At 35.6% G+C, this 12,351-nt stretch overlaps 1 protein-coding gene across 2 annotated transcripts in view; it reads left to right on the top strand.

Annotated features, from left to right (window-relative positions):
• Positions 1–9,323, top strand: part of IGF1 (insulin like growth factor 1) — a 52,195-nt gene extending 42,872 nt beyond the window's left edge. For both annotated transcript variants that reach the window (XM_009094196.4, XM_018918732.3), the window contains exon 4: positions 4,149–9,323. In XM_009094196.4, coding sequence (XP_009092444.1) covers positions 4,149–4,208 — 60 coding nt within the window. In that variant the 3' untranslated portion in view covers positions 4,209–9,323. The remainder of the gene's footprint in view (positions 1–4,148) is intronic.
• Positions 9,324–12,351: the final 3,028 nt, after the last annotated feature.

The following is a 12,351-nucleotide window of genomic DNA, read 5'->3' as shown; positions in this document are numbered from 1 at the left end:
CAGTTTTAGCATTTCTGCTGGAAAACAAAGTAATGGTTTCTCCCAGTTTTACACTACATTTAGAGTTTTAAAGTGAAAAACAAGAGCAAGAGGGGGAGTTTAAGTCCTGTCTTCGGTGTCACGGTACAATCTAGCTTTTCTTTTGTTTGTTTCTCTTCTGAAAAATGCTTAAAGTTTAGTCAATTATCCTTAAATGAATTAAATTTTTACAGATATTTGGAAAACTATTGAGTAGCTCTTTGAAAAACAACTGCCCTACCAAAGGAAACAGCTGAGCAATTTCTAAAAGTGTACACATGAGGGAAGATTGTGACCTTTTCAAATGAAGCAGTGTCACAGAAACAATGTCACAAAGCTCTTCTAAGTTCAAGATCATGAGGTACCTTGAAAATTACTACTGAATGTGAAGGCTGGTGAGGCTGATTTTAAAATCCAGTTAAAAAGAACCATACAATCATTTAGATAGGAAAAGAACTCTAAGAACATTGAGTCCAGCCATTAACTCAGCACTGCCAAGTCCAGCAGTAAATCCTGTCTGTAAGTGCCACATCTACATATATTTTAAATAACTGCAGGGATAATGACTCCACAACTTCCTTAGGCAGCCTTTTACAGTGCTTGACAATGTTTTCTGAGAAAAAAGTTTTCCTGCCATCCCATCTGTACCAGCCCTGGCTCAACCTGATCTTGTTCATGAACATTGTGCCATGTCATACCCTTGCAACCTGAGCAAAATGGCCAAAGAAGTGCATATCTAGAGAGAATTTTACTCTTCCCCAGATTTGCAGTCCTTTTTCTTCTTTAGGCCTCATATGTGAAAAATGCACATAAATATACCAACTAGGTATGAATAGGAGGTGGGTTTTCTCAAAAATACTTTTCATATTTTATCTAATCTTCAAAATTTTAATAATTACTGAGTGGGACTAAGAGAGAAAGGGAAAAGATACTAGTATTTTTATTTTAAGAAAATGCCATTAAGAAAACAGAAAAAGTATGGCAATATTTCTCATTAATTTTTCTAAGACTGGCAGATTCTTTTGTAATTGGCTCAGTATCAACTCAGATACATTCACAGGCCAAAATATGCACCACGGCACCAATCCTAATTTCTGTTGAAGCCACACCACGTTACCAAGCCAATGAGTGAACTTTTAGGTGTAACAGATAGAAGGACTTGGCCTTTTCAGAGAATTATTTTCTCCCATTGCTTGCTTTGCAGTCCTGTTTTTATGTCAGTGATCACACTGCCCACAGAGCTAGAAAGCTTTCAGAGACCCCAGAGAATTCATAGCTAAGGTATCATGCCTGTTACTACAAACATTAGACTTTCCGTTTATTACCAATAGAGCAAGAGAACTTTCAATGCCAATATGAGGTTTGAATGTCTGCCCTAATGGGATAAGAATGCTGCTGCTTGCTTCCCAGTACCCTTCCAGCTCAGTCAAATGACCATTACTGAGATAGTTGTTATCCAACTGCTAACAATGCCTTATCTCCAAAGATCCATGCTGAAGGTGATAGGCTAGAAGTTTGCTTTCCTGTCCTTTAGCTGACTTATAAATTGATCACAATTTGCATCTCTCATCTTAAAATTATGATTGTCTTTGTGTGGGTCTGAATATCAGCTCAGAGCAGTTTTATTTCCAATTACCTTCTTCTCAAAGACTTGAGAAACAAACCAAACTTTTCTACACCAATACAAAAGCAGGCCTGATAATCTAATTCAGGCATCCACACCCGGTTTTGGTGTCCCTGGTTTTTTTCCCCCCAGTGGTCTCAGTATTTCATACTTGAAAAGAATGTGTTGTGTGGGTAAAAGCATTTTCTAGCATGCATGCTACCACCAGTACACTTATTGGAAGTTATGTATCCAAAATGCTGATTCTGGAGAAGGAAGTGTTCTAAAAGCAAGCTGCCATCTTCCTTCAATTTCAAAGCTAGCTGTATCACGACAACTCTTTTTCCACCTGCATGTCTTTATTAAAATCTGTAAGTGAAACACTCCTGCACCCTAGTACCTGCTTTATTTGAATGATAAAACCATATTAAAGTCAGACAACAAAAGCAGGAGAGAATTTATATTTTCACGTCAGAAACATCCAGTTAATTTTAAATCTAAATAGACTTTGAAAGTCACTGCAATGCAAAATGGCTGTTGTTTCACTTTAAGGCTCTCACTGTCTATTTTATAGATCAAGAGTTTGTAATCTCTAAGAATATATGACTTTTGGCAGATAAAATGAAACATAGAACTTTTCCTACATGCTGGTAAACGCTCTTCAAGGAGGAGCACCTAGGGTCAGCACTGAAGAGAATATTTTGTTTTGTTGCTGTGTAGAAAAAAAAACCTGGGCATATGAGTAGAGAAATTCCTGTTTTCTTAGCTCATTGTAACCAATATAAGCACTTGTAGAATAAGGCAGGATCCTTCGTGTTGGCAGACTCCTGTGAAATGCTGCCATGATTATTTTAATCAGTGAAAATTTAAGGGCTCACCCAGAATGAGCTTTTCAGGGAGAAAACTCATGTATAATTTAGGAAAAAGTGAAGGCAGCAAGGGTCATTTTGGAAAAGTTGGAGGAGAAACAGGCAATGAAAAGCAAAATACATTCTTATTTAAGGATAAGCAGAATTCTGTTGACATTTCTGATTCTGTATTTGATTGATGCTATTCTACAGCAATATTAGAAAAACTGGATGAGGACCAGCCAATATCCTTCTGAACTGTTCACAGAAATAGTGACTAGATGATTAATCTAGTCTATAATGGCATGTTCCTAACAAAAACATTTCTTCATTATGACTATTTTGCTGTTAACAACTTTGGCTTGTCAGTGTGGATAAATCCTAGTTTGGCTTAATGTTTAATACTTGGTGGTGGTGTAATTAATTAAGAATTACTAGTAGGGCCTAATTTTTGTTTTACATACCTAAAATAATAATTCCTCTCATATCCATCAGAAGCCAATACAAATCCAGTGAAAATTAATAAGCTCTCTATGAGTTCAAATTTTGTGATCCTTTGAAAGTTTATGATTTGCTTTATTTTTAATTTAATTTCAGATTTTATTTTTAATAGATACTGAAGAGAAATGGAAAGGTTATATGTAGAATAGTATTTTTTATGTGAAATCACTAAAAACCCCCACAAAACTAATGCACCAAATTAGCTTCCATTTTATTTCTGTCTATTAGAAAAGCAAGAAAATGTTATTACTTTAAATTTTAGAGGCTCCTTATTTTTAGGGCATAAATAACAGCTAATGCAGTGGTAGAGCTGCATACACACATGGCTTCACCTTTTACAGAGATTTTGTTTATTTGCTTTTCTTAGGAAAAATACAGCAATTTCACTGAACTAAGTATTCTGATGAGTATTACAAATATGGGGAGTCACTTAAAAATTCTGGCTTTGGTCTGATACAGAATACACAGTCTTGGGCCTGGCTAATATTTTCTAGAGTGGCAAACAAGGAGATCAAATTGAAATGTATACACCACCCCATCACTGCTGCTGATGCTGGCCTGTGTGTGGAATGACAGGGAACTGAGGGCATTATTCAGTCCAAAGCTCCCTTGATTTGCCTGGCACATCACCCTGTCTGTTTTGAAAATACAAATTATATGGCTGCAGCTCCTACAGCAAACCCACAAATTTTTCCTCCTCAAGGTCTTATCCAACAAACCTATTATGCCATCTATACAACATGTAGTTAGCAGAGCAATTTTGAAAATACCTGGTACCAAAGCCCAAGAAATTCCATAAATCCTGCAGTTACAACTTGAAAGTTCCCTGGCCCCTCTACATCCTCCTTCTGCAAATATCTTTGGGAAAGAAAAGGGATCTTTGGTACCTGCGCTATCCCTAAGTCCATCCAGGTTCCAGCAGTAGATGTCTCCTCTGCCAAGACCAAGAATGACAACAGTCAAAGTGTTTATGTCTAGGAGAACAGGGAATTTCAGAACAGGGAACTATACAGAAGTTCTGCATAGTTAAATTCTCTGTAGATAACTGAATTATTGATTAAAAATTATCTAGCAGTTCCAGCACTCAGGACAACTGTTTTCTTACTAATATAAGTTTTGTGGTCATACAATGTATGATAATACACATCTATAATAAACTTTTCTTTCTAAACTTTCAGGAAGTGCATTTGAAGAACACAAGTAGAGGGAACACAGGAAACAGAAACTACAGAATGTAAGAACATGCCATCCACAAGAATGAAGAATGAATGTGCCATCTGCAGGATACTTTGCTGTAAATAAATTATTTGTTAAACATTGGAAGACTTAAAAAAAACCTTTGTTTTAAAAAGCTTGATGCAATTTCAACCAATGGGCATTCTCCCAGTGAACAATACAACTAAACATTCCAATATTAAGTCTTTAGAGAACAGAACATTTTAACCAGACCAGAGCTAAAAAATTCTGTGGTTGATACATTGCTGTTTGTTAACCTGTTTTAAATGTCCTGCACGAAAACTCTTAAAGTCCTGTGCCCCTCAAAAGCCTACAAATTTTGGGCCTTTGATGGATCCAATTGCACTAAATTAACCTATGAACACTGGCTGCTGGAGTCATTCATCAGCCTTGTCTAAGTGGTGGTTTTTTTTATTTGCACTTCTTTACAAGCAACAGGCTGTTTGTTTTACAGTGTCTGAAAACATTGTTTGTCTACCCCTTCATATTTGCACAGTTTGACATTCCCAGTAACAGCAGCAGTAAGGTAACATATACAGTTTTAAACATCCATTAATTCCATCTGTGGCATTTCGACAAAATATGGGTTATAGATGCATTTGTTTCAAGACAGTTTTATTCTTCCTTCTCTTGCAAACATGCAAAATTTTTTTTGCAATTTGTGAGACAAAAGATTTTTAAAAGCAGTTAAAGCATACATAGGCTCTTGAACCAGTAATGATTCTTCCAGGTAATTATTTTGTAACAGTATAGGTAACTTCTTTCTTCCTCCATATAATGCAGTATGTAAAATTTAGCATATCAACAATACACATATATCAAACAGTATGTAAAAAATCTCTGTTTTATAGTACAACGGTGCTATTTTATAGTTTGTTACATGAAAGGGTCTGGCCAAAACGGTAATAGGTAAAAGCAAATATGGAAAGACCAAGCCAAAGATTAAATGATAAATTACTTTCAAAAATATTCAGCTTAAATCAATTGAAATGGCTTCAGATTTCAACATGAAAATAACTTTACCATCTTCAAATCAAAATACTTGTTTGCTCTTAGATACTTGAAGGGTGGTGTTTTGATATCTGATTATGTGGAACTCAAACTCATGTGTAGGCCCAAAGATAATTGGAAAAATAATTTGAAAAACAAGTGACTTCAAAGAGGAGTCCCCCAGAGCCTAAATATTGCTGAAATATCAGCATTCTGTTCAATCATAAAGGGGTACTCAAGCCCCACTCCATTTAAATTCCTCCCACAATCAGATGTGGTTTACCTGACTGTGAGTTGGGGTGCATCTCTCTGTAAATCAGAAAAGCTGGTCTAATCACCAAATTACCAGTGTAGAATGAGTCCTTGAGGAGAGATTAACCATAACATCCTTACACCCTCACTTACAAGTGCCATTCCTGTGCTCTTGTGGGAGTCAGAGATGCCCAGATAATCCCTGCCATGTAACTCTGATAGGCCCTGCAGTGGTTCTTCCTTGAATAACACCTCTGCTGCAGTTTTGTAAATCAGCCCAGTGTAGACTGGCCAAGCAGTGAAGGGGATAAGCAGCCAACAGTGTCCCAAGGTGAGCATTAAACCTGTCTGTGAGAGAAGGGAAGGCAGAGGAAGAGGGAGGGAGGAGGAAGGCACTGTTCCACCCTGTCCAAGAACTCTGATGTGGTCCCATTCAACTTTTTCACCTCACCATGCTGCATGTGGTAGGCTCAGGCAAGGGATGAAGCATTTCTTGGTCAGCTCCAAAGAGGGCCTGGAAAACAGTGTATGAAGGGAGCAGTTAGGGAGGTGGCAGATTAGATCTGTAAAGGAATAATCTCCTTCTGAAGGCTGCTCAAATTTGCCTTACTTTCTACTGCAGTATCCCTTCTGGGGAAGGAAGGGTTCTAAAAGCAAAAGAGGGAGTGGATAACTATTGACTTAAACACAAGAGAAGGTTCTCTCTAGACTGCATATGTACAGGTCCTCAATAGTCCCTTGTGAAACAAGCAGGAAAGGTCATAAAAGTCTAACAAATTATTGTAGTTCCTTTTCTATTCCCATAGAAAATTTGTGGTTTGTATTTTTAACAAGTGCAATGTATTCCTATACAGCTCTTTAAACCCTCTGCTTTCTGTGAGATGGATGTCTATATGCACAATAAGCTGACATAGCAATGTAAAAGTAGAACAGTAAATGAATAAAAAGAATATGTCACAGCTCTCACTGACTGAGATAGTTATGTTCAAAAAGGAAGAAAGTAAAGAGAAACAGATGGGGAAACTAACCTAAATTATTTACCACCAATTCAATAAATAGAGTTAGCAATTCTGATATCTGTCACAGCTCCTACAGGCCTTTTTTTGGCAGGGGGGATGGAGAGGGAAGGACTTTTACTTCAGTGGCTGTAAGAATTCTGCAACGCAGTCTAAGAACAAGCCATTATTTTGATGTCACAGACAGAATACATATTTCCATTTCAAGCCCCTGACCGTTTCTGTCCCCTGTCTCTTCTGAAGTTCTAAGGGGAAGAGGGAAGAAAGGTGTGAGGGTAAGAAGCAATTTGAGATATCTGTGGCAGGAAGTTTCTTTGTAGATAACTTTTTTATTGATGTGCTTTTAACTGACTAACTATACATCATTTGGCATCAATTCCTGCAAATTAATTCAAATTTTCGGTCTTATCTTGGGATTCACACACTCACATTCATGCCACCATATTTCTCGCGTTGAAAAACCATAATTAGAAAATGTCACTCAGAGACAGCAATATTTATCACCATTTGACAACTGTCTAAACAAATTGGAACAATTCTTGAAAGCAACTAAAATAAATACTGAATAGCTGCAAACTTCAAAGGCAACACTTTGCTTTACTAGAGAATAAATGATATCACAAAATGGGAAGTAGCTCCAGCCCCACAGAGGTGAGAAATGCATGGGTGAGGAAGGCACTTTGTATAAGAAATCTACAATCATATGGCAGAGAGCACATGGTAAACCAGTTAGTTTGAAAGATAAAGGGCTGCATTAGCTTAGTAATCACAATAAATCCACTACTTAAAGAAGTTGAAGCATGAGCCAAAGCATCTCCCTCCCAAAAGTACAAAGCAGTCTGTCTTGAGAAAATTCTAATTACAGAAATTGAAAGCTTTAGCTGGATTTTTAAAAGCACTCCAGATATTTAGAAATAGGGCTCTCACCAGATGCTATTGATTCTCATAAATCACTGAAGTGGTAAACAAAAGCCAATTTCTCATCCTTCCCTATTGTGTAAGTCACATGACAGAGATCACAGATCTCTGCTTTCTAGAATAGACTTAAAATTCCAACTATTACACAGAATTTCACTGAAATGCATAATTTAAAAAGTGAATTAAGCCTCATTATTTTCAGTCAGTCCAAAAAGCATTGCAGATCTAAATCCACTTCAGATATTATCTCTCACCAAGGTAGCAAAATTTAAGTCTCATCTCCATAGTAAACAATATTAGTCATTAAGAGTTTAAATGGAAAATCAATAAATTCATTATTTTGCTCAAAATGTAGTTATAAACCCACATTTCCATGAAGGACTTGTATGAGCTTATTTACACCATTCAGCTAAGAGAGACAGAAAATCAAAGCCTGGGATGTTGCATCCAGTCCTGGTAGATACATGAAAATGGCCCCCTTTTTTTCCCAAGGCAGCTTACCCTGCTGATCCCTTTGGTAAGACTGAAGGACGAATTAGTGGCAAGCTTTGTTTACAGAAGTGAATTCCACACACAGCTAGGAGCCATGCTCAGTTGCCCCTGAGCTCCTTGTTCTCTCAGTACCAATGGTTAGAGCTGATTAATGAAGACTTCAGGCCAAGCACTGTGTCTTCTTGGCTCTCCATTCAGCAAGCAAGTGCATGATATGACAAGATCAGAAAAGTGTATTTGCATATTTGCTTTACCTGTTACTGATTTGGCCAACAATGCCAAAGTGGTGCTATTGTTTTGTTTAAGAAAGTACTTGACTAAAATATAAAAGAAAGCATAAATATTTTTTTAATGTATGAAAATGACAATTACATAGGTATGATTATTAAAATAGAAATAAAACTAGCCATAACTTTTCAACTTTTTGTCACTCAAAATACAGCAAAGTAATCTTGTATCAATGCAGGTGGGGCAGGAATAAGAGTCAAAGTACCACAAAAATTCATAGACTTTAAATGAAATTCTGAATCCTTATTCCAAGCCAGAAATTCACATGAAGAAAAGTGTTAGAAGTCAGGGAAATGAAAGCCTTGATGTGACTGAAAGCTTTTCAGATTGTGCGGGTCTATACTGTACCAGAGATTTTTAAGCCACCTCTAGTCTGAAATCAGTGTAGAGTTTGGCTTGGTCAGTGGCATGATATGATTGAGATTTTCACTGTGCACACATTTTTACTTTTACCTGATTACTTGCTTACTCATGGCACATAATTGAAAACAATGTTCTTAAAACCTACAAAAGATTCAAGCACATCTGAATTTAACAAGGAATGAAAAAAATTATTCCTATCAGGAAATTGTTGGTTTTTTTAAGTCTCACCAGTTCCAAATTGTGAGAAAAAGTTGAAATATATGGCTAAGAGTCTGTGAATTGTTTTTCTTTTATTACTTTATGTGGTCACTATGAACAACCTTATGTGCAAAATTTCACATTTCATTTTTTTGTTTTGAAATTATCCTAAGTTAAGCCCAAAAAGAGATTCTTGGAACCTATAGGCCAAAAAGAATACTTATGTTGTTCTGATGAAGGTATAATCAATATATTTTAAATGCTTTATTTTTAGTCTGAAAAGGAATAGTAATAATTTATTTGGGAGGGTCTACTTATACTGGTCCCTCTTTTTAGGATACTGGTCAGTGGAATTTAGTCTTCCAAACACCCAGCTTCTAATCAAAACCAACGTTTTTCCTTCCTCCTGCTCTGCCCAGCAAACTTAGTTAAAAGACTATTGCAACATAATTTTATTGTTTGTCTGTTTGTTTGGGAGGGTTGTTTTGCTTTGATTCACTTTGTTTTGATTCTGGGGTTAAGGGTAAAGAGGAGGAGATGAGTGATATTTTTTTCTCTTGGGTACAATCCGCATAAAATAAAGAATTTTTCTTAATGAGATTCCTAATTATCTAATTCATGTGTGGAAGTGGCATTCAGTAAAGCAGCTAGATTAAATTTGTCTTGAAAGAAGGAAAGAAAGATTTCAACACAAAGTTGTTACCCGTTCTACTCCTACACTAAACATGTTGCTTCTGACAGCATTGGAATATTCTACTGGACTATAAATGCCCAAACACACAGAATCTGATACATAGAAATCTTCTTTGACTTTTTTTTAACAAAAAGGATATTATGGGAATGCCATAAATTTGATTACACGTCATGTACTATAGAGATGCCATTGTGGCATAGGCCAAAATAGGATGGACCTCCCTGATGGTTACATTAGGAAATCTTACACTAGCTGCATAAAGGGTGTAGTGTGTATATATACACATATACAGACACATGTACATATATATGGGTATATATAGACAATGCTACAGCGTGTGCATGTCTATGTGCATGTGTGTGTGCATGTGTATATTACGCTTTCCTTTTCCTGTCAAGTAAAATTTGAAATGCTTGCTTTTTTCTCTTTAGATATTATGGATTACATTCAGTAATCCAAGTTGGAATCTAATTTTAGAAGACCATTGTGTAATATCAATGTCACAATTTAGGTCCTGTCTTTGTTTTTCATACCTAAAGAAATGACCAGATATTTAAACCATAAGACACCTCTTCATTATCATCAGGCAAATATATTTATCTGCTTAGATGCAGATATAAAATACTAACTCTGAGGGTCATGTTCTAAAAACCTTTATTAAAATTTAATCTTCTATTTCATTTTTCGCCATAAAACTTCCACCACATTTGATTTTTTTAAGTGTAAGCATCTCTTCAAAGTACAAAAAACAGGTAACATAAACAAAGCAGAATGATAATTTCTGTCATCACCTCAACTATTAATTTGTCATTTATATGTTTTTTGTGGGAATAATTCATCCCCCTCTACAGCACTCTTAACTATATCAGAAATAGAAAAAGGTTTAGCAATTTCTTATATCCCAAATTATTTATAATTCTTGAGTTCTCTTTGTTCTTCAGTAACTTTTTATTTTGCCAGCTTGGCTCACAAAAGTCATAAAAAGCACCAATGTGATAATTCTGCTGCTAAACATTCTTTCCTACAAGTATTAAACATACACCCACCTAAAATATCTACATATTCACAACTTTATTGAAGTTCTTAAGAAACAAAACAAATGCAGTTGAGAGGTTATTTTTCACACCATTTTTTAACTTAATCATAGGCATTGCATTTTATTGTATTTTCCATTGATTTGTATAATTTCATTCCTCTAAAGCAGCAACAAAATACTTGCAGAACAAAAAGGACTCTATCCTGACAAATTGGGTCATGCTTCACGTACTTCAGAAAATTAAAGAAAAAGAAAAAAACTGATTAAATGAAACTCATATTTTGTAGTGAAATATTTAACTTCATAAATTTAAAAATCAAATGAATGTTCCACTCCTCCTGGTTTACTGGCATTAACCTGACTTATGGTGTGAAAAAAATCCTCACTCTAACAATGATCAAAGACAAAGGATCCAAAACCAACAGACTAAAGTGTTATCAAGAGGTAAAATGTCTTTATTTTGTGCACAGCAATGAATTCCATCTTTTTTTTTTACACTAGAATTTGAAATGTAATGATATAAATACTGCATAAGAATTATGGTTCTCTCCATTATTTCCACGTAGAGACAAGTTTGAATATAATACAGCACATGCAAGTGAGAGCACATGATACAGTGTATAACTCATATCTTTTCATTTATTACTATTTCTAAGGAATTAGTCCAGCAGAATTCTATAGAAATCCTGAGCAAATTGTAAAAAATGATTCTCAGAAGTGTATAAAGATAATAGTTGCCTGATTAATCTAAGTCTCATCAGACATGAGTCATGAAATGCTCCACTGAAAGCAGATTGGTACTTCATTATATTCTGAACAGCTTCACCTGTGGTCAGACACCTCTCATTGCTTTTGTCAGAACGTGATGGTTCTCTTTCACAGTTTCTTAATCCTTGGAGTTTTAGGGTTGAATATTAAACATGTTTATCAAGGATGTCAGGAAACAAAATCAAAGTAGAAGAAGCAGCACCACCTGCTGCTGATAATCAAATCGTGTCTAAGCTTCCTTTTCTCCCAAATTACTGCAAAGCCACCTAGAATGCTAAACAGAGATTAGCAACACTTGCTTTTCAGGACAGCCTTTTCATAAGGAGTAACTGTCCTCTCTTTCTTCAGTGTTGAACCTCAATTGGTATCCTGACTAAAACTGGGGTTTCCATGATGCAAAGCATGAATGTGGATACATGAGTTTCTGATTTCACTACTGAATAATCCTACTATTAACATTTCAAGTCTTTATAACCAAACAGTGACAAGTGTTAAGTGTTCATTTACTAGAAACCATTTAAATATCGATTAAAGTTCTAACTGGATTTATTCTTTCTTTTTTATTTTCTCGTGCTTACTCATAATACAATGTCACTACTTGATGACAAATAATATTTCATACTGTGTATGTAACATCATTGTGTTGCAGAATCCCCCAAATACCTCAACAATGTCTTTGTTGCGCTATTCTCCCCATCTAGCACTTGTAAGCTTTTCTAGTAACAACCAATAAATCAAAAAAATGGAGCTCTTGATATGTACAAATATTAAAAAAAAAAAAATCAAGAAGTTTTGCTAGTTTGCAGTTCATGTAATGCCATCTTGATCATTCTCTTCCCCTCTCTCTCTGAGCTGTCTAGAACAGTAAACTTTGCTCCATAAATAATAGTGTATTCATGCTTTTAAAGGCTTTTATATGCATTTATGGTAGGTAAAGGTTGGAAGGTAGTTGACTGATTTTCACTTTTATCTACTTTGATTTCAGTAAAGGGCTTTGTCACTCTGTATACATAAAGGCTAATGCACCCTTTGGTTTGTAGAATGTACTGAAATGTTTGAACCCTCTTGGTATCAGGTCCAAAATGTGAAGCATTACTGTTAAGAGGGTATCTTTCTAATGTATTTGTATG

The sequence above is a fragment of the Serinus canaria genome, chromosome 1A, assembly GCF_022539315.1.
Source record: "Serinus canaria isolate serCan28SL12 chromosome 1A, serCan2020, whole genome shotgun sequence".
In the NCBI taxonomy this organism is placed as follows: domain Eukaryota; kingdom Metazoa; phylum Chordata; class Aves; order Passeriformes; family Fringillidae; genus Serinus; species Serinus canaria.
This window is presented reverse-complemented; position numbering and strand designations above follow the sequence as displayed.